The following is a 23,104-nucleotide window of genomic DNA, read 5'->3' on the forward strand; positions in this document are numbered from 1 at the left end:
ATCTTTCTTGTGGCTCAGCTGGTAAAGAATCTGCCTGCAATGTGGGGGACCTGCATTCGATCCCTGGGTTGGGAAGATCCCCTGGAGAAGGAAAAGGCTACCCAATCCAGTATTCTAGCCTGGAGAATTCCATGGACTATATAGTCCATGGGGTTACAAAGAGTTGGACACGACTGAGCGGCTTTAACTTGTAAAGAATGAGATAATCTCATGTACTAAGTACCAACTCTCATTCTTCATTATAACATTCTAGAATGAGACTATTCCAATTGTTTGCACAGACTTGTGAAGGCCATATGAATAATCTGAATATATGGTGAAGACAGTAAATTAATAATCTAAAGAGGGGATAATTAGTTGCAAATCCTCTTGTTCATCACACAAATCTCAAATCCTTTGTTATACATTTGTGGATGGAGCATACCTGGCAGATATATTCTGATGTCCAACCAATGCAAATACCAAATAAGTCACTTTGCTATAGTATTACCATGATTACAGCAACAAATGCATCTCTCTCTCACTCATTTTGACTCTAGTCTCTGGGAATACAGTTATAACATCTTCTTTAATGAATTCATAATTTCTATTTCTTGGATTTTCATGCCAATCTTTCTCATTTAATAGATATTAAAGTATTAAATCACCTATGGTATTAGACAGAATTTTGTAATTAAAAACAGTTGGCTGTTGTATGGGTTGGTGTGTGTGGTGAGGGCAGTGTGAAATCAGATTTTCAATTCCTAGAGAGATCTCTATTTGAATTGTTTTATTGTTCTTTCTACTTTTAATTTTTTAAGGCTGATACCAATGGGCATTCATAGAAAAGTATTAGTATGTTTTTAAAAGGACATTTACCCTTTATATGTAAATTCTAATAATACAAAGAAGACCTTAATTTGTAAATATTTGAACAGTATAGTCCAAGGCAAAGAGAATGGTTCCAGTAATACTTTGTTATCAACTCTTCTCAAGAGTCTAAATAATTTTTCTAACTAATTCAAATGTTCATTTTTAGGGAATATTTATTAACTGAAAGCTAACTATAGCATAAAAAGAATTTTATATAAAGTTCATCCAATAAAACACAGTATCATTTGATCACATTTTCAATATTTCATTTTCCTTATTAACAACCCAAAATATGGCACTCATTTTTTTGAAACGATGTCACTATTTGGCACAGAAGTCTATTTACACGAGAGTGCATTTCATTTTCCATTTATTCCAGCAACTTGAGAACAATTATTTGCAACTAAATCTAATAGTATTTGTACAAGTACTTTCAAGCTAAAATACTGCTAAAAAATTCCAACACACATGCAGTTTAATATGGTTACATGATCACATATATTTATTATAAAACCTGTGACTCTAAGCACTTTATAGGATGTGAATACAGGAGTCACTCTACCATCTAATGAATCATGGCCACGTCTGACAGAGAAGATGCTGTGGAGCAGAAAAGTCCTGTAGTCAATGGAGTTGAAATGGGTTGGCTACTTGGACTGTTCAGGAATGCTACTGCACCCTCAGAGAATCGCTTCATAGCTCCAGTCACACAAAACTGCAGCGGATTTTCAAGTATAAGGCCTTAGCAACCAAGAAACTGGTAGCACAAGCAGCACTGGAAAAACACACTCTTATTATGCAGGTGGGCTGTGTTTTAAGCAAAGTCGATATTGAAACTCCAAACATACAAAAAAGATAAATTAGACAGACTATTTGTATTATAAAATGGTTTTCTGCTTTATAAAAGGATTGATTCACAAGTTTCCTCTAAATGGCAGCTCTCCTAATGCTTTTAAAATACAATTTAACTTACAAAACTTCAATTTACACGTGACTTTTTGCACAACTATTGTGTGAAGCAAAGTACACCTATATACAGTACTTAATTTTCTCTCAGGACTTAGGTGTCTTATTATCTTTGTAAAAGACACTTAAGCCAAAATGTTATATTTTAAGCCACTGAAATAGAAAGTCAATATTGCCTTTAAAACATGGATATTCCAAAATTATAAGTATGTTTGTGATTTTTTGTATTTACAATTTGGGGATTCATCTTTACAATGTACATCTTTAGATAGCAGAAGTATATAGCTATTTTCAGGCCATAATATTGGGCCTTATTCTGCAGAAATTTGTTTTTATTTTTGTGGGTGTTCTCCCTGTTTAGCTGTGTAATTCTAAAATGATGTTAATAGTGGTTACACAGTAGGTAGCCCATGATGTGTCAATGTTATACTTCATTGCACAAAATCATCTTCAAAAACTCAACTTCCTGCATTTCACTGCTGTCCCCACTGTCTTTTCAGGTGATGGTCATTCAGATAAGGTTATCCTTTTTTTAGTACTAAGCTCTCTTCAGGGTGTGAGGTGAGGGGGTGGGCAGAGATCCTGACTACTGTATCTCTGCACCCTCTTAGCACACAGCACAGAGCCTGGCCCCTAGGAAGCAAGCACTCAATTACTTAGTGTATGAATGAAGAAATGACTGGATTAGGAGAATTGTCTAGAAGGCTTCCTTTAGTTTAGCTTCTAATCCAGTTCTGTTTCTGGAATGTGTACATCCAAAATGAATTTCCAGAGTCTGAGAAATCACAGAACGTTCCTCTTTTTCATTAGACCCTTTTTGTAAAATCCATAGAATATTGATCCCTTGATGAAATGAAAATATTTAGAAAAATTAAATCACCTTAGAGGCCAGAGGATAAAACAGAAGAAACTGAAGGGTAATTTCCTTACTCACCAACTGCTGGAGGGAAGTAACAAGGCACACAGGTTGACCAAAGTCCAGAAGCAAATTAGACTTTTGGAAATTGTATCCAGACTGAGAAGTGGTGCTTTTGAGAGTTTTGATACAAACATAGACACAGGTATATTCAGAAACAGCAGAAGCAACTCATTAAAAGCTAGAATCAGAGGGAATTACCATTTGCCAGATATACAGATCTGTTTCAGGCAGGGCCAGGGGAGATCGCATTTTGCTGGCTGGAACCATTTCGCTGTGCTTGTGCTCATACCCATTACAAGCTGCATGTGAAATAAAAGTGAAATAGCAAAATCTAGCTGTAGGAGATAAAAATAAAAATCCTAATATAAAATATGTTTTAAAGCACTTAAGTGGATAAAGCAAAACAATACAATCAGTGGGGATGCTAATAAGTTAAAAAACATAAAGTGTTTGTGATTGCATTAAAAAAAATAAAGCTTCACAGTGTATGGTGTTTTATGCCTTTAAATGAAATATTCTGGACCACATTCAAACAATTTCATCTTAAGACCTAATACAAAATAAAGTACACATCTAAGAAGCATGAGAATTTAAAATTAAACCATAGTTATTAAGCAAAAGAGTTTATGAATCTGAGTTCTTCCAGGAGGCCGCTTTAAAACCATGTAACTAAATGAATAGTAAGCTATCTCTGCTTAAAATGAATGAATTAGTTTTTCTATGGAGACTAGTATTTTACAGGAATGACTTTATTTTCAGGAGAATATGAACATTGAAGTGGAATCACCACATCAGTGGTTCTAGGCATAGAGTTTAAACCAAAAAACTCTCTTAATAGAAGATGGACATTAATTTGCCTTCATAATCATTCCCTCAAATACCTACCTCAGTGTTCTGTATTTATCATTGCACCAAATGAGAGCAGACACGACAGTCTTTTTGTAATCCTTATATATATAAGAGGAGATGGTTTCTGGGAGCTATCTCCAAGTTCAACTGGCATATCACTCTTGCCCCTCTTCTAGGAAATGTAAAATCTCTGGACATTAACCTTCCTGTAGATCATTTCAGCCCACCATTTTAAACTTCAATCTAATGGATTTAAATAAGAATTATGATCTCTAATCAAAGAATGAACATGTAAGCTTGTCACTGTAGATGTTCAGAGATTTTAGGGTATTAAAGGCATTCACTTTCCTGAATGTCCTTTACATTTATATATACACAATTACCTTCTATTGTTAAAAAAATGATTTTGCACCAGTAGCTATTAATCCAAATAATTTGGATTTAAGTAATTTCTAATTGAAAGCCTATCACATGAATTGTTTATAGTGACAGACAATAAACTATTAGTCATTTTAAAGCTTTAAAAGTAAGTCATCAGGATCCACTTCAATTTCCACATGATAATAAAGGATTATTATGTGCAGTAACCTATTTATGAAAAGGAAACAGTGTGCTTCTTTCAGATGCCATCAATTGCTTTAATAAGGAACTGAAAAGCTGGACTACTTTATATGCAGATCACCACCCCAGTTGCATAAGGATTTACAATAGACAAAACAAAACTATTTTTTGTTGTAAAGAAGGGCTGTTTGTTTAAATCACACAATAATATTTGCATCTAAAAATTATTTACAGGCTAATAAGGCTTCATAAATGTTATGTAGACTTGGTTAGTTCAAATCATTTTAATTCTAACACCAAAATGAAAAGCTTGGTTAAGTCAAGGAAAAATTCAAGCAACACTGGCCTGACGAAGGCAGGGGAAGAAAAGATGCCTACTTTCTCCATTTAGGCATTTATTAATTGCGTTGGAGACTTACAGGGTACATCATTTGATAGCTCCCTGTTAACGCTTCCATAAACTCAAGAGGAAAACACTGCTCTCTCTGAAAGTGGGAAAATTGAGATGGATTCTGAGTCTAACCTTTAATCCTAAAAGAAATTGCAAGTAACGTATACATTTGTCTCTGTTGCCTTGAATTTGCAGAGAACTTACTTGGGACGTTTAAATCTCACCTTTGAAGTCTTCCTTCAAGGTATTTAATGGCTCGTATGTCTTTATTCAATGAGGTGTGTGGCGGCCTCTACTGGTGTGTGTTTATAGAAAATGTTTCAATAGGCAGAAAAAATATTAATTTCAATTTAAAAGTTAGAAATACAGACTCTTTCATTTAAATATAAAAATATCTAATTTAATGCATGAAAATATATTACAAGTTGTGTAATGTACTCTTTATTAGGAAAATAATCTAAAACACTGACCAGGTTAGTGTAAAATGATTTACAGAAGGGCATTAATTGTTCAATTCACTCTGATATTGGGTTAAATATATTTTATTAATGAATTACTAATCCCAACTGAGGTGGTTTATTACCTCTAGTCCACTGTTAAATCCCCATAGTTGACTTAAATAAAATCATTTAGAACAAACCCAAAGGAAAGGAAACATTTTACAGTTAAATCTATAAAGTCCTAGAACTAGAATCATTTGATGACAAGCTGATTTCTATAACTCAAGCAATCTGTACGTTGACTTAATATAGCTGACATTTCAATCTATTTTACAGTGTTTTTAATTTCAAAAATACAACACATTAAAATATGTTCAATTTATCAAAGCTAAAAGCAACATTTAAGTAATGTACTTAAAGTGCAAAGGCACTTTAACATGAAGAAGTGATGCCCAGTGGCTATGCTTGGTAACTGAAGTCCGAAATACCATATATCATTATTTACAAAAGAATTTATAGTCTCAAAAGATCTTTGGAGATCTTCTACAAAATATACTAAATATCCATTTTCATTTGAAAAGTTTGCTTACTGTTTCTTCATTCACTATAATCTCCTCTTCCCATTCCCACACTGGAAAAATAAAAAGGAAACACAACCATAAAGTATATGAAAAAATGCACTGTAGAAACATTCATGTTCAATGATGATTCCTAAGGAGAGAAGGGGGGGAAAGTGGGGGAGGGAGGAGAGCAAGAGAGAAATAATTTAAAGGAAAACTTGAAAAAGCAGTATCATTGCCTCACCCCATCCCCCAAACATCTTCAAAGTCCCCCACTGAGGCTGAGAAAGGGAGAACAGACACACACAAAAGCAAACACCCAGCTTCCAAGAGTTTGGAGCAGCATCCTTTGATGCCAGAGGGTTGTCAATGATTTCCCTTCACAGCTGACTGATTGCAGTTTGTTTTTCCAGAACTTCGAGGTAGTCTGGTTCTGATTGCGGCTTAGCTTGCAGTAAAGGGTGGTCTGCTTTGGACTGCCCCACAAAGCATTTCCTGGGAGTTCCATATAAAACGGTTTTATTGATTCTGTCTTGGTTTTGGCGTCGAGATTCATAGGAAGGGGTGAACTGCCTTTTAGGTAAGGTACAAAAGTTATAGTGGATGAGTCCCGCACTGGGCAGCTCCTTGACCCGCTCAGTGATATTCTGATACAGCAGCTCGGGCTCTCTCGGGGCCTGTTTTTCCAGCAGCTCTGTGGCACTGATAGTGTAAGCAAGTGTGGCTGGCTCTTCTTTCTTCCCCTCCAGGTTGCTGTAACTGAATTCTTGCAGGTTTCGGTAATAGGCCACCGGGTCTCCTTCCTTCTGCATGTAGATGGGGTTTTGGCACATCTGGCCCACAGGTGGAGGGATGTAGTTATAGACGTGGCCGTCTGCTTTATCCTGGGTCTCAGTATTGTAAGAGCCATACTGTAACTGGAAGGAACTTACATCTAAGCTGTTGGCACTCCTGGGAACACTGGGCACCCGCTTCCGGCGTTTCAGGACAAAGACAAATAAGCCAGCGCCAAAACAGACAGATAAGATAAAGACAACCAGCAATCCTAAAATTAAGACGGAAAGTGGAACTTCAGTGTGCAGTTCAGGGTAGGAACTGGGAGACACACTGAGCAAGCGAGGTGTGTCTGTGTTGTGATTCATTGACAAAACGGTTCCGTCTGATAAGTTCGGACCGTCTGGACAGATCGCCTCCCTCCCCAGAAACTTCAGGATCTCCCCGGCATGTTTCGCGGGAGATTCACAGGTCACCTCATTGATGATGACAGGGGAATTGGCATGCTCTGTCCAGTCCTTCAGTCCCATGATATCACAGGTGCAGTCCCAGGGGTTCTCTTGGAGATCAATCTGGATAAAAGCCGGAAGCTGATCTAGAACTCCTTTCACTGGCAGGTGAGAAAAATGGTTGTTTCTCAGATTCAGCCTGGTGAGGGCCGTGCCCCCAAATACGTTATCAGGCAGGGAACGCAGCAGGTTGTTATTCAGAAACAACAGCTGTAGGTTAATCAAAGCATCAAAGGTCAGTGGCTTAATTTCCTTAATGACATTATACTCTAAATAGAGATACTGCAAGCTCTGCAGCCCATCAAACATAGCCGGAAACAGCACTTCAAGGTAATTGCCATTTAGATAAAGTCTGCGTAAACTGGTCAGGTTTGTGAAGGCACCTTCCTGAATGACTGCAATCCTATTGTTGCCTAGATGCAGCAGATCCAAAGAACTGTATTCTAAGAGGTCGTTCTTATAGACCATCTGAAGATAGTTCCCTGTCAGGTAGAGTTTCTTTGGACTGGTGGGTTTGGGCTGCAGGTCGGAGATGTTGGTGAACTTCCGTTCTTGGCAGTTGACGTTCAGCCCATTGTCAGAGCTCTGAGAGGTGCAGACACAGCTGCTGGGGCAGGTGAGGGGCACCGGGGACTTGGTCTGGTACACCATGATGGGGCCAAAGCTCTGCCTATCCTTCGACACTGTGACCCGGGGGGTGGGACGGTTTCTTATTTTGGGTGGTCGGCTGGCTTTTGGAGCCCGGGTCGGGTTGAGAGCAGGATTCAGGGTAGGTGACAGCCTCGGGATGTGTGTGTCAGCGTGGCCGCCCCTCTGAGCCGAGTCGCCAGTACTTTTTCTGGGGCAGAGATCTTGCCTGGTCAGCTGGGTGACATCTTTGCCATGCAAGCGGAAGGGGGTTTCACAGACAATCTCCCCCACGAAAACAGTGATGGTGTCCAGCCAAGCCTTGAGTGGAAGTAAGTCGCATGTGCAGTTCCAGGGGTTCTCCTCCAGCTGGATCTCCATGATGCCCCCTATGTGCTCGAGGACCCCCGCAAAAGGCATCAGTTTCAGCCGGTTCCCTCGCAGGTCTAGGTGGGTCAGCAGGACGAAGCGGAACACATTGCTGGGCAGCGATAGCAGGAGGTTGTCATTCAGGATGAGCACTTTGAGCTTGTTCAGCTTGCTGAAGGCCCCCGCTTCGATGGCGCTGATGTAATTGTAGTCGGCCTGCAGGTACTCCAGGCTCTCTAGGCCCAGGAAAGTGTCCTCCCTCAGCACCTCGAGCTTGTTGTTGTTGAGGTGCAGCCTCTTCAGGGTCTTCAGCCCGCTGAACGCCCCGGTACGGATCTCCTGCAGCCCGTTGTTGCCCAGGTGGAGAGTCACTGCATTGGAGTAGTTGACGAACTCGTTGGGGTACAGTCTGGTCAGGAGGTTGCCATTGAGGAAGAGCTGATAGATTCGGTACTGGGGGGGCTGGAGCAGGCTGACCGTTGTAAATCCTTTGTTTTCGCAGTTAATATTCAGGACGTTCTCCTTCTCTTCGCACAGGCAGCGGATCTTGCAAATGTCTTTGGCAGTTTTGCGACTTTCCGTCTCTAAGATCCCGGCCACGGTTAACACGCTGAGGAACCAGACGCCGCTCAGCATCTTTAGTCGCCCTCGGGGTCAGCTCAGGTACCTACAGGCAAACCTTGGGCGGGGGGCGAGAGAGAGTGGGAGGCGGAGGAGAAAGAAACACTGAGGCCGGATTAAAATGGCAAAGCGAGGGGGCGGCGTGGGAGGGAGGAAGACGGCGGGGAGTGGGCTGCGAAGCCGAAAGAAATCACTGCGGTTTTTTTTCCCCAGCGGTTTCTGCTTTCCTCCCCTCCCCACCCCACCCCCGGCCCACCCACCCACCGACCCACCCACGCGTCCCGGCACCCACATGCTTGCACCTGATTTCCAGGCGGGTGGCAGCCAGCCACGGAGTCATTAGTAACCGAGTTGTCCTACTAAATCCAGCCCATCGCCTCCTCCTCCGCCCCTGGGGGATATCTTGAAGCTATCTCGGGCGGCTTGCCCGTCCTGGGCTCGCAGCAGAAATTGCTCTACTTTTTTTTGGTTGTTGTTTTGTTTTTTTTTAACTGCGCAAAAAGGGGGTGGGAAAATCAGGGGAGTGGCGGCGAGGGGAGGGGAGAGGGTGGATGAGCAAAGACAGCGTGGGTTGCTGGGGCGGGGGGTCGGTTACTCACGCATCAGGAGAAGACGGGACCCCTCTCCTCTGCAGTCCGCCGGTAGTTTAGCATCTTCAGAAAGAGAGGAAGAGCAAGGTAAAAGGGGACGCCGCTGCTTCCGGAGGGATGCTCTGCTTTCTGCCAGTTGATTTAATTTTGCTGGGGGGTGGGGAGATGGGGGTGCGCACGAATTCGGAATCTGGCAGGCGGCAGGAGAGGCCGAGGACGCTCCGAGCGGCGGGCAGCTGAGTCCTCGGGGACCCCGGGGGGTGCGACTGGGCACGGAGCTGGCGAAGCCGGCCGGCCGGGTCGGCTGGCGGCGGCGCGGCCGAGCCCGGGCGCGCACTTCCAGTCCCGCGGTAGTGGCAGCAGTGCGCCTGGCAGTTTGAATTTGAGAGGCTTTGCGGGTTCCCCGGGACAGGGCTGGGGTGACGTCACGGGGGAGGGGGAAGGCGGGGGAGCGAGGGCGCGCGGCGGGGGAGGGAAGGGCAGACGCTTCCCTTCCCAGCGAGTGGCTTCGCCAAGCTCGAATCCCGGCTGCGTCAGTTTCTTCAGAACTCCTCCACCTCCAGCCCGGCGGGTGGCGGGTGGCTGGCGGAGCTCCTGGAGAGGGGGTTCTCCAGGAGCGGCCCCACTATGGGGTTGGTACCCCCGGGACGCCTCGGGCCCTTCCAAGTGGTTTCTTCCACCTGCCCCTCCCTCCTGGCCCTTTCACTGGGACTTGGGGAGGGGGGCGGGGATGTTGGTGTCTCATTCCAGATTCCGGACCAGAGGTCCCATCTTCCGTCTGTGTGAAATCTTCCGTGTGTGTGTGTGCCTCTTTGCTACAGGACTCTGTGTGTGTGTCAAATCATCCGAGTGTGTCCCATCTTCCGTGTGTGTGTGTCTGTGTGTGTGTGCGCGCGCCCGCGCTCGCGCGCCTCTTTGCTACAGGACTGAACCCGCCTGCCAGCCTCCTAGCTGAGATGCTCTTGGTGCGGAGAGCGGGCTGTGTGTGCACCAGTGTGCCTGTGTGGGAGGACGAGGAGTTCTCCCGGGGGTTCTATGCTTTGCATTCAGAGCTTTGTTTCAGTGCCCAGAGAATTACTTTCTGGGTGGTGACTGGCTAGATATTTGCCTGGATTCTGACAGCCAGCCCAACAACGTTAGCCTATAGACTGAGATGAACAACAACAAAACCCTTCTCCCCCTGAGGTTTATACTTAGCCAGATAATGAGGTTTAAACGTGTACTCTTCGCTTGAAGGAAGGAGAAGAGGGGTGGGTGTCAGACAGGCACTGCCAGGCTGCGCCTTAGGTGGGAGTCCAGTCCACAAGGGGGCAGAGCCCTCCAGGCTGCAGGAGCCAGGGACCCAGGGGGACAGAAGCTACCAATGCAGGAAGACTGGCTTCTGAGAAAGAAGAGGGATGACCCGAGTCCTAGCCTGAGACTCAGGAGACCTGGCCCCCTGTCCAGTTCTGTTGCCAGGTGTGTCGCTTTGTTTCTGGATCTTCCTGTCCCCACTGGCACAAGGGGGTGGACTATTCGGCCCCTCCCAGCTCTGATAATCAATTGCATTCGGATAACCTTTCCTCAGGATTATTATTGGCCAGGTGTTGGCTTTTTGCCTTCAGTATCTCGTTTTCCCCTAATTATCTTAAGGTCCTCTTTTAAGGCAACTTTTAAGTTGCTCAGTTGGAGTCCATTTGCAAAATGGGAATGTCTGCCCATGGCCCAGATGGGCCAGGGACTGCCTCTGGTGAGAATGGGGGAGATGAGGCAGCAAAAGTAATGGATGGAAGAGAATGGGAAGAGTTGACCGAGCTATGTGCCAGTTCAGCCAGACACTTCAGCTGATTCTTCCCTGCCTCCTGGGCCCTGTCTGCCACAGTCCACACAAGGTCCCATGGCTGGGCCAAGGGTGGCAGAGAGGCACTGGCAGAGGTGATCAGCCTTCAGAGAACAGCAAGCCCCCTGCCTCTCCCCTCTTCCTTTCCTGTGAAGCTGATGTCCTAGAATTGTCCCACCAAGACAAGCTTTTCCCTCCCCAAGCAACCTGTGGCTTTGGCCAGTCTCCTCCACAATTGGTCGCAGGCCTTCGTCTTTCCCCTCCTTTTCCTTTGGGGAAGAGCCCAACCTCATCCAGTAATTCTGGCTTCACCTTGGGCAACACTGTTTTATTCTTGGCCCTCAGATTTCCCTTTTCTCTGCTAAAGGGCAACAGTAGAGGAACTGCCCCAGAGAGGGAGGGCATAGCCTCCCACCCAGCCTGGCAACTACATCATTAGATGCCAGTGGAATAAGTGCCAGCACGATTAAACTGCCTTCCAGAGCAGAGGGACATTTGTTTCTACATATTTCCAAATGTTAAATATACAGAGTTCCTAGAGAGAGATGGTTTATTCAGTCATTCATATAACAAACGTTTATTAATTAGGTTAATATTTCACTGAAGTAGAAGCCAACATGAGAGCTGGACAATACCTTTGCAATCAGATTCATTTTCTAGATGAGGACATTTCCTCAACCAGGGGAAGTGCTGACTTGCTTAAGTTCAAGAATCTATAAAATTAGAAACAGAACCCAGGGATTCTGAGTCCCAGGCCAGCAGTTCTCCAGAAAACTCACTCCTGCTTACCGTGAATTGGTGGTGGTGGTGGTGATTTACTGAAATGTGTTCTTAAAAACAAAAATTTTGAAAGTGAAATACCAAATATGAGTTTTCGTTTTCAAAGATCATAATTTCCTGCAGGACACGGATAACTGTGTCAATAATGTTTTAGGACAGCATCTACTAGGAATTAGGGCGGGGGTTCGTCAATGGATGACTGAGGCGGTTGAAATCCTCGACATCACGGGGCGAGAGAGACGACGCGGTAGGCTGCCTGGGGGAGCGGCACTGGGGACCCCGCGGGGGCGGCAGCGGTACCCTCCCGCGGTTGCCTTCAGACTCGGGTCGGTGGACCCTCTCACCACTGCCGCATCTCCCACCGGTCCCCGGGCTGCTGCAGCAGCTTCCCCAAACACAGTGACGGGGAACAAATCAACCTCCACGCCGGAAAGCACTTTAAGGAAGTTTCCTTCAGCCCCGCGAGTCGAAAGGCGCCGCCGCGGCTCCTCGCCGGGGACAGCGGCTCCCGGGGCGGCGGAAAGGGACCAAGTGAACGCGAAGCACGAGGGAGGCAGAGGCGGACGCTAAAATCGGGCAAACGCTCCCTGTCCTCGCGGGGGCGATGGAGGGAGAAACTGGGACTCCACCGCCTCGGTCTCCCTCGCATCTTCCCAAGTGAAGCGGGGATCGGATCTTCCGGGCCGCCGGCGGCAAGTGCGGGCGGGCGCGCAGCCCCACTTTGCCCCGGCCGCCAGGGTCTTCACAGAGCCCGGCCGGCCCGGGGAGGGGGCTTCCGCCGCCCGCCCGCCAGCAGCCTTAGGCCCCCGCTCCGCCTCCCCCGGTCCAGCCTTTCCCGAGAGCTCTTCTAGGGACCCAGGAATCCGCCAAGTCCCCCGAGGCCGAGCCCCGGGCCCGACCACTCACGCAGCCCCCTCCTGCTCTCTCGCCTCCATCGCCGCGACGGCTGCTCGCGCCGCGCCGCCCCCTTCCCGAGCCCCGGTCGCCGCGTCCTCCACCCGAGGGGTGGCCGCGCGACGCCCGGAGCCGGACCACGCCCGTTCGCGTGGACGGACGGTCCCGGGGCCAGGCAGCCAGAGCGGGGACGGCCGGCCACCCGCGGGCGGTCCCCGGCGGATCGCGCCGTCTTTCCCCGCCTGTTCCCTCTGCCGGGGGAGCCGGCTGGCCGGCCGCGTCGCCGCGGCGTCCCCGAGTGCTCAGAACTTACCCGGCGAACGCGCTGCCCGGAGCTTCCCCCGGAGGCGCCCCCGGCATCCGCGAGCTGGGGAGGCGCGGGAGGCGGCGCGGCCTCAGCCCGGCGCGGCCCGGGAGCAAAGGCTCGGCGGCGAGCGCGGGCGGCGCCCCCAAGGGCAGGCAGATCCCCACTGGAGCGGCTCGCCGCCGGGCAGCGCTACCGGCAGGAAGGAGGGAGGGAACCGGGAGGGAGGTGGGGAGGAGGCGGGAGGGGGTGGAGGCAGGCGATGTGGAGGGCGGGCCGGCGGACCCCCTCCCGCGCTTATCAATCACCCCGCAGATCAGATGTCACTGCGCTGCACCCGGACGGCAATGGACCGGCCCACAAACGAGCCTGTCTCGGCTTCTCTGACCTGTGCCGCGGCGCGCAGCTCCCGCCTCCCGGCGGCCCCTCTCGCCTGGAAATCTGCCCAGCCCCTGCAGCTTTCACCAGGGGCTGCGGCGCGGACACGGTCAAGTGACATCAGGCTGGCACGGGGTCCGGACCGTAGGCGAGGGGCCACTGAGACCTCAGGGTGGAAGTTATGGACAACTGAAAGCGGCCAGCTTCCCAGCCGGCACCGTCCGGGACGGCCGCCCCCTTAACTAGTGAGCGCCGGGGCTCGCCGTTCGCGGGCAGATATGTAAGGACCCCTGACGAGGCAGTCAACACGGCGTTTCCATATAACGTGGAGCCGGGCGACACCAGCGTCCGCCAGAGCCAGTCTTTTGCCACGGCCCAATCCCTGGTTCCGTTTGATTCTTTTCATTCTTCACGGGGTTGCCTGGATCGACTGGAGCGGACTCGGGGCCACTCGCCTTTCTGCTTTCTCCTTTCTTTCCTCTCTGATTAGTAGTCCAGGTGGTTGTGTTTTGATCACGGGAAGATTCTATAGGCGAGGGTCATGATAGCTCCAGAGGGAAGTGCGCAAAAGCCCAGAGCGTTGCGGTTCCTTCCACACCCGCTTTCCCTGGGTCTCCGGGAGAAAGTTGCAATTGTATTCATTGAAGATGGGAGCAGGTAGTAGATGCGTTGGCACCGAGACTTTCTCCCCTCAGTCCTGGAGCAGAGCAGCCGTAAGGAGAGTCATCACTGTCCCCTATCCTTTTCATTCCCTCCCTACAGAGTCTGTAAAACCCCAGTTCTTCAGAAATCCGCTCACTTGGTGGCAGAGAAGGAGAGCTGAGGGGAGGAGACAGACGCAACATTAGAGCAAAAACTAGCTCTGGGCTAGTGAATCTGCACTGCAATTTGTCTGTTTCAAGGTTATTTCCTGCACGTTTAAACCACTTTCTCCTGGCACAAACTTCCACTTCATTCTTGTCCTTACCCTGGGGAATCTTTTGTGCTTCTTCCTTCTCTTCTAGGCTTTCTTTTCTTAATGGTTTTCTAAGCAGACCACTCTGGGCCTCTTTAATAGAAAATTACTGATAATCTTATGCACATAGGCAGACTTTATTTTAGTAATAGTCCAGAGAATTTTCTCTTATATCTCTGAGGTTGTAAGGAGCATTACTGTTCCTTTTATTGACTTCAGTCCTGAGAAAGCCTTTTTGAGATTCCCCTGCCATTCAGACAAGCAGTTTCAGAATAACAGAGTTCTCACATATGCACATGGGCAGGCTATTTACAGTTACATAGTCAGAAACATTGCTTTTCTTCAATATCCTTATTCCTGTAAAACCCATTCACTATGACTATAGCAGCAGCCTGAACTCATTATATTATTACTGAGAACAGTTAATGCTGTTTCTTCTTCTGTCTTTACCTCATTTCCGACGGTGTCATCTTTTTGTGTAGTCATTTAATGGGGGCTATAAACAACTACAAGGCACAGAGCTGAGGGGCTATTCAAAGGCAGAAATAATGACACATTCATGCTGAAAAAAAGACACAGTTTACTGAGATGAGTGGTGCGTCCCTCACTACAGGGGACACACACAAAAGCCATTATATATACAGATGAGATGAGGAACATGCTATTTTATTTTAGCCCAGTAGAAACTTGTAAAATGGGCTTGCATCCATTTTAATCAGCCTTGTAAGCAAGTCTAATATCTTTATCAGCCTTCAGAAAAGCACTTAGCAGCCTGCCTTTCTGCACAAGACCGCACTGATAGTAAGATGAAAAAGAGCAGACTTTTTGTCAGCATAACATTTTCAAGTAGGTGAATAGCTATTTCAAAGGATACCCTGAATGCACACATGCACACAAAATCAGGAGCAATACAGAACTTCCTATGAACATTGTTACATAGATAATTACAGAAGGGAGTTTGAAGCGTGTGGAAGATTTAAATGTACCAATTTGTTGGAAAGCTGTTTCGTACTGCGTTTTCTAAAAGTTTCTGTGTTACAGGGAAAATTCTTGATGTAATTGAATATCAAAGACATGTGTATTAATGTATGTGTGTGAATTAGTAAAAATGACATTCTTGATTCTTTGCTGTAGTGGCACTGTGAATGCATCTCTGTGTTTGTCTGCTGAACTCAGTTGATGAGTTTATGTTACCAAAGGGATTAGAGATCCCTGATTACAATGCTGCTGGGGCAATACAGAAAATTTTGTTAAATTTTGCTTGGGCTTTTGAAATTTCAAGCTAAATTTAAGAGAAAGTCAGAAGCTTCACATAGGATGAATTTTTGAAATGTGAAGACATTACCAAGACAATGCAAATGTTGCCCAGTTACTGAGAGTACACAGTTTGCCTGAGAATGCTGCTTCTCTACCTTTCCACACCTATGCAGGGCTGGAAATTTTTTTAAAATTTTGCAAAATAAGACCAAGTAGAGACCTCATGCAGAGTCAGTAAATCTAAAACCAGTGTAAGGTGTTTTCTGAAAATAGTGTCCCTTTAAACCAAAGGTTTCAAAGAAGTGTTCAGACGGAGACAGACAAATTCCTAAATAAAGAAATGAGACACAGAGGACATGTCGTTAATACCGGTAATTATAGTTTTAAGGATATTGTAGACGTTGGTTCTCTGATCCTATTGAAAGTCTGGATATTTTTAAAGTCAATGCAATTATTTTGATTATTTTGGCAGGCATGTTGGCTTGGTTGGAATAGTGCTGGGCCAGGACCCAGAGCAGTTTGTCTTTTAATCAAACTCATATCCAAACCCTTGGAGACCAGTGACCTGGGTTCAAATTCCAGGGTAGATCCTGTCCCTAAGTTTCCCCATGTGCAAAACTGGGTATTACCACCTGTCCTATGGAGTCAGTAAGGATGAGTACCCATATGCGAGCTGAAATATTGAAATGAGAAATTCCTAAACTCCTTTCTTAAGAAAAGTAATTGATAGAAGGCAATGGTTTTAGTGAGAAAGCATCATTTTACCTGAAATTGGATAATAGAATCAGGATTTGAAAGATTTTTTACTCTTCTCATTGGAGCTGTATGATGTCAGGAATTCAAATGAAAACTTGAAAACGTTTCATCTTTTCCCTAGATTTTTTTTTCAAATACATAGTTATGTGTGTATATCAGGGTGTTAACTTCTTGGATCAGATCAGTGTTTGCTGTGGAGGGCTGGTGTACTTAATGTGTTTAGCAGCATCCCTGGCTTTTCCCAATTTCCAGTAGCACCAGTATGTTATATATTTATATACATGTACTATATGTTTGGCCTTCCCTGGTGGCCCAGACAGTAAAGAATATGCCTGCAATGCAGGAGACCTGGATTCAATCCGTGGGTCAGGAAGATCCCCCGGAGAAGGCAATGGAAACCCATTCCACTATTCTTGCCTTGACAACCCCATGAGCAGAGGAACCTAGCAGGCTACAGTCCATAGGGTTGCACAGATTTGGACACAACTGAGCAACTAAGCAGTATATGCATACTATCTATTATATATATATATATATATATATATAGTTTTATGTATGTATATGTGTATATGTATATATATGGTATGTGTGTACGATATGTTTATTTCACACTTAAACAAAATGGAGTAACATAATGTACATGATGACATAGTGACAGAGCAAGACCAAGAGCCCAGGCTCCCTGATGCCCTGCTTCTTGGTCTGCCTCACCCTGAAGCCTGCCCACCACTTCTACGACCCCAAATACTACCAATGGAGGCAGACAACACATACTGTTACTGCTCTTTGTGAAGAAAGATATTTTCCATCATGACCCAGGGCACTGTCATGGGTTGAAACCAGAGTTTCTGAAGCAGTAGTCCTCTTGTCATAGCCATGCACCCTGAAATACTCTATTGTAGTTGATTTTAAAAACTGCTGGCCGTGGCCTGCTAAATTGATTTCATCAAGGACTGATAGATTGTATCTCACAGTTTAAAAAACACTGATATAGTGGATCGGGCCAAGGAGGAACAGTGAGCCCGAAAAAAGAAAAGGAAGCAGTAAAGAAAAAGAGGGAGACTAGAATAGAGGGAAAAGAGAAGTGCATATGGTGCAAAGTTACAGTAAAACTTACAGCTCTCAACTGATTGTATTCAAATCAAATGTCACTTAGTGATGGCACCTGTTCACTGAGGGTACCAGACCTCCATCCATCCATGGTGACTAAGTAGAGTGATTCATCACTTAGAACCATATTTAAGCTTACTGGACTTGGGAGGGAATATACATGGCAAAAGCCATAGATTTTACAGATCAGACTTAGGACAGCATTAGTAAGTATTTCATTTATCCTGACACATTCTTCCCTATTAATCTTGCTGCAGCTGGAATTTATATTTTGGTCTGGAGTTACAACCTAATGCGCTCAGGAGGAAACCAAATTTATTGGGTTTGACACTGCACATTATTGCAGCGGTATAATGCAGTAGAGCCTCTGTACTAAGTTCTGTTTATTTTATTTATGTATTTATGTTTGGCTAGTATAAATATATGGTAAAGTATGTGCTGTGGCAGAGAGTTTAATGCTGACTCTGCTGGAACATTCAAAAGTGTCTGCACACAAGTTGCCCAGTTCTAAGGAGTTACAGTCAGAAAAGCAGCTACTAAGGATTTGCATTAAGTATTTCTGAAATTTTTAAAAAGTCATCATTTGTGAAGATGACAAAGCCATTAATATTCAAAAATAGCAAGAATGACACACTCCAGATCTATCCTGAACTTGTGATTTGCACAAAATGAAACAGGGTTTAGAAATTATGGACTCAGAGGGAAGGTAAGATTTAGAAAGTAAATAAAATCATTTCCAAGTAATAGCTAGATGCAGCATTCAACCGTCATTGCAAATCAATGAGAGGAGAAAGGATTGTTTTCTACCTTGAATCTTGATGATTTATTACTCAGATGTGATATCAGCTTCTTTTTAAAAATATAGATTTATTTACTTTAACTGGAGGTTAATTACTTTACAATATTGTCTTGGTTTTGACATACATCAACATGAATCCGCCACAGGTATACATGTGTTCCCCATCCTGAATCCCCCTCCATCCTCCCTCCCCGTACCATCCCTCTGGGTTGTCTCCGTGCACCAACCTCAAGCATCTAGTATCATGCATCGAACTTGGACTGGCGATTCATTTCATATATGATATTATGCATGTTTCAATGCCATTTTCCCAAACCATCCCACCCTCTCCCTCTACCACAGAATCCAAAAGACTATTCTATACATATGTATGTCTTTTGCTGTCTCACGTATAGGGTTATCATTACCATCTTTCTAAATTCCATATATATGCGTTAGTATACTACATTGGTGTTTTTCTTTCTGGCTTACTTCACTCTGTATAATAGGCTCCAGTTTCACCCACATCATTAGAACTGATTCAAATGTATTCTTTTTAATGGCTGCATAATACTCCATTGTGTATATGTTCCACTGCTTTCTTATCCATTCATCTGCTGATGGACATCTAGGTTGCTTTCATGCCCTGGCTATTATAAACAGTGCTGCGATGAACATTAGGGTACACGTGTCTATTTCAATTCTGGTTTCCTCGGTGTGTATGCCCAGCAGTGGGATTGCTGGGTCATAAGGCAGTTCTATTTCCAGTTTTTTTAAGGAATCTCCACACTGTTCTCCATACTGGCTGTACTAGTTTGCATTCCAACCAACAGTGTAAGAGAATTCCCTTTTCTCCACACCCTCTCCAGCATTTATTTCTTGTAGACTTTTGTTTTTGTTTTTTTTATTTATTTATTTTTTTTTAATTTTAAAATCTTTAATTCTTACATGCGTTCCCAAACATGAATCACAGCCATTCTGACTGGCATGAGATGGTACCTCATTGTGGTTTTGATTTGCATGTCTCTGATAATGAGTGATGTTGAGCATCTTTTCATGTGTTTGTTAGCCATCTGTATGTCTTCTTTGGAGAAATGTCTATTTAGTTCTTTGGCCCATTTTTTGATTGGGTCGTATATTTTTCTGGAATTGAGCTGCAGGAGTCGCTTGTATATTTTTGAGATTAATTCTTTGTCAGTTGTTTCATTTGCTATTATTTTCTCCCATTCTGAAGGCTGTCTTTTCACCTTGCTTATAGTCTCCTTTGTTCTGCAGAAGCTTTTAATTTTAATTAGGTCCCATTTGTTTATTTTTGCTTTTATTTCCAATATTCTGGGAGGTGGGTCATAGAGGATTCTGCTGTGATTTATGTCGGAGAGTGTTTTGCCTATATTCTCCTCTAGGAGTTTTATAGTTTCTTATCTTACGCTTAGATCTTTAATCCATTTTGAGTTTATTTTTGTGTATGGTGTTAGAAAGTGTTCTAGTTTCATTCTTTCTACAAGTGGTTGACCAGTTTTCCCAGCACCACTTGTTAAAGATATTGTCTTTAATCTGCTGTATATTCTTGCCTCCTTTGTCAAAGATAAGGTGTCCATAGGTGTTTGGATTTATCACTGGGCTTTCTATTTTGTTCCATTGGTTTACATTTCTGTCTTTGTGCCAGTACCATACCATCTTGATGACTGTGGTTTTGTAGTAGAGCCTGAAGTCAGGCAGGTTGATTCCTCCAGTTCCATTCTTCTTTCTCAAAATTGCTTTGGATATTTGAGGTTTTTTTTTTGTATTTCCATACAAATTGTGAAATTCTTTGTTCTAGCTCTGTGAAAAATACCGTTGGTAGCTTGATAGGGATTTCATTGATTCTATAAATTGCTTTGGGTAGTATACTCATTTTCACTATATTCATTCTTCCAATCCATGAACGTGATATTTTTCTCTATCTATTAGTGCCTTCTTTGATTTCTTTCACCAGTGTTTTATAATTTTCTATATATAGGTCTTTAGTTTCTTTAAGTAGATATATTCCTAAGTATTTTATTCTTTTCATTGCAATGGTAATGGTGAATGGAATTGTTTCCTTAATTTCTCTTTCTATTTTCTCATTATTAGTGTGTAAGAATGCAAGGGATTTCCGTGTGTTGAATTTATATCCTGCAACTTTACTATATTCATTGATTAGCTCTAGTAATTTTCTGGTGGAGTCTTTAGGGTTTTCTATGTAGAGGATCATGTCATCTGCAAACAGTGAGAGTTTTACTTCTTCTTTTCCAATTTGGATTCCTTTTATTTCTTTTTCTACTCTGATTGCTGTGGCCAAAACTTCCAAAACAATGTTGAATAGTAGTGATGAAAGTGCGCACGCTTGTCGTGTTCCTGACTTTAGGGGAAATGCTTTCAATTTTCACCATTGAGGATAATGTTTGCTTTGGGTTTGTCATATATAGCTTTTATTATGTTGAGGTATGTTCTTTCTATTCCTGCTTTCTGGAGAGTTTTTGTCATAAATGGATGCTGAATTTTGTCAAAGGCTTTCTCTGCATCTATTGAGATAATCTTATGGCTTTTAATTTGTTAATGTGGTGTATTATATTGATTCATTTGTGGATACTGAAGAATCCTTGCATCCCTGGGATAAAGCCCACTTGGTCATGGTGTATAATCTTTTTAATGTGTTGTTGGATTTTGATTGCTAGAATTTTGTTAAGGATTTTTGCATCTATGTTCATCAGTGATATTGGACTGTAGTTTTCTTTTTTGTGGCATCTTTATGAGGTTTTGGTGTTAGGGTGATGGTGGCCTCAGAGAATGAGTTTGGAAGTTTACCTTCCTCTGCAATTTTCTGGAAGAGTTTGAGTAGGATAGGTGTTAGCTCTTCTCTAAATTTTTGGTAGAATTCAGCTGTGAAGCTGTCTGGACCTGGGCTTTTGTTTGCTGGAAGATTTCTGATTACAGTTTCAATTTCCATGCTTGTGATGTGTCTGTTCAGATTTTCTATTTCTTCTTGGTTCAGTTTTGCAAAGTTTTACTTTTCTAAGAATTTGTCCATTTCTTCCACGTTGTCCATTTTATTGGCATATAATTGCTGATAGTAGTCTCTTTTTTTTTTTTGAGTTTATTTTTTTTTTATTTATTTATTACGTTTATTTTATGTTTATTTATTTATTTTTTTTTCTTACATGCGTTCCCAAACATGAACCCCCCTCCCACCTCCCTCCCCACAACATCTCTCTGGGTCATCCCCATGCACCTGCCCCAAGCAAGCTGCACCCTACGTCAGACATGGACTGGCGATTCAATTCTTACATGACAGTATACATGTTAGAATTCCCATTCTCCCAAATCGTCCCACCTATGATCCTTTGTATTTCTGTGTTGTCTGTTGTGATCTCTCCATTTTCATTTCTAATTTTATTGATTTGATTTTTCTCCCTTTGTTTCTTGATGAGTCTGGCTAATGTTTTGTCAATTTTATTTATCCTTTCAAAGAACCAGCTTTTGGCTTTGTTGATTTTTGCTATGGTCTCCTTTGTTTATTTTGCATTTATTTCTTCCCTAATATTTAAGATTTCTTTCCTTCTACTAACCCTGAGGTTCTCCATTTCTTCCTTTTCTAGTTGCTTTAGGTGTAGAGTTAAGTTATTTATTTGACTCTCTTCTTGTTGCTTGAGGTATGCCTGTATTGCTATGAATGAACTTTTCCCTTAGCACTGCTTTTACAGTGTCCCACAGGTTTGGGGTTGTTGTGTTTTCATTTTCATTCATTTCTATACATATTTTGATTTCTTTTTTGATTTCTTCTGAATTTGTTGGTTATTCAGCAGTGTGTTGTTATTCAGCCTCCATATGTTGGAATTTTTAATAGTTTTTCTCTTGTAATTGAGATCTAAATTTAATGCATTGTGGTCAGAAAAGATGCTTGGAATTATTTGAATTTTTTTGAATTTACCAAGGTTAGATTTATGGCCCAGGATGTGATCTGTCCTGGAGAAGGTTCCGTGAGCACTTGAGAAAAAGGTGAAATTCATTGTTTTGGGGTGAAATGACCTATAGATATCAATTAGGTCTACCTGGTCTATTGTATCATTTAAAGTTTGTGTTTCCTTGTTAATTTTCTGTTTAGTTGATCTGTCCATAGGTATGAGTGGGGTATTAAAGTCTCCCACTATTATTGTCTTATTGTTAATTTTCCCTTTCATACTTGTTAGCATTTATTTGTCTTACATATTGAGGTGCTCCTATGTTGGATGCATATATATTTATAATTGTTATATCTTCTTCTTGGATTGATCCTTTGATAATTATGTAGTGTCCTTCTTTGTCTCTTTTCACAGTCTTTGTTTTAAAGTCTATTTTATCTTATATGAGTATTGCTACTCCTGCTTTCTTTTGGTCTCTATTTGCATGGAAAATCTTTTTCCAGTCCTTCACTTTCAGTCTGTATGTGTCCCCTGTTTTGAGGTGGGTCTCTGGTAGACAACCTATATAGGGGTCTTGTTTTTGTATCCATTCAGCCAGTCTTTGCCTTTTGGTTGGGGAATTCAACCCATTTATATTTAAGGTAATTATTGATAAGTATGATCCCATTGCCATTTACTTTATTGTTTTGGGTTCAAGTTTATACACCCTTTTTGTGTTTCCTGTCTAGAGAAGATCCTTGAGCATTTGTTGGAGAGCTGGTTTGGTGGTGGTGAATTCACTTAGCTTTTGCTTGTCTGCAAAGCTTTTGATTTCTCCTTCATATCTGAATAGGATCCTTGCTGGGTACAGTAATCTGAGCTGTAGGTTATTTTCTTTAATCACTGTAAGTATGTCTTGCCATTCCCTCCTGGCTTGAAGAGTTTCTATTGAAAGATCAACTGTTATCCTTATGGGATTCCCCTTGTGTGTTATTTGTTGTTTTTCCCTTGCTGCTTTTAATATCTGTTCTTTGTGTTTCATCTTTGTTAATTTGATTAATATGTGTCTTGGGGTGTTTTGCCTTGGGTTTATCCTGTTTGGGACTCTCTGGGTTTCATGGACTTGGGTGATTATTTCCTTCCCCA

General features: G+C 43.5%; 2 protein-coding genes across 3 annotated transcripts; both read right to left on the reverse strand.

The window, feature by feature from the left end:
* Positions 1-1,205: 1,205 nt before the first annotated feature.
* Positions 1,206-3,265, reverse strand: TMEM257 (transmembrane protein 257). The gene is given in 3 exon segments (XM_005709480.2): positions 1,206-3,031; positions 3,033-3,206; positions 3,209-3,265. Coding segments are annotated over 3 exon segments (354 nt in total). The 3' UTR covers positions 1,206-2,908.
* SLITRK2 (SLIT and NTRK like family member 2) lies at positions 1,206-13,013 on the reverse strand. 2 transcript variants are annotated; one of them, XM_018044268.1, is made up of 4 exons: positions 12,835-13,013; positions 9,038-9,091; positions 8,741-8,929; positions 1,206-8,496 (listed from the first exon to the last, which is right to left on the reverse strand). In XM_018044268.1, the coding sequence occupies exon 4, from the start codon at positions 8,451-8,453 to the stop codon at positions 5,919-5,921; it is 2,535 nt and encodes an 844-aa protein (XP_017899757.1). In that variant the 5' UTR covers positions 8,454-8,496; positions 8,741-8,929; positions 9,038-9,091; positions 12,835-13,013; the 3' UTR covers positions 1,206-5,918. The 2 variants fall into 2 exon arrangements, with proteins under 2 accessions (XP_017899757.1, XP_017899758.1); XM_018044269.1 differs by lacking the exons at positions 9,038-9,091; positions 12,835-13,013 and having other exon boundaries at positions 1,206-8,484; positions 8,741-8,986.
* Between the last annotated feature and the right edge of the window lie 10,091 nt (positions 13,014-23,104).

The sequence above is a fragment of the Capra hircus genome (genome assembly GCF_001704415.2).
Source record: "Capra hircus breed San Clemente chromosome X unlocalized genomic scaffold, ASM170441v1, whole genome shotgun sequence".
NCBI classification, from domain to species: domain Eukaryota; kingdom Metazoa; phylum Chordata; class Mammalia; order Artiodactyla; family Bovidae; genus Capra; species Capra hircus.

Excerpts from the sequence above, each read along its gene's own strand:
- SLITRK2 (XM_018044268.1), bottom strand. The coding sequence starts at position 8,453 with ATGCTGAGCGGCGTCTGGTTCCTCAGCGTGTTAACCGTGGCCGGGATC.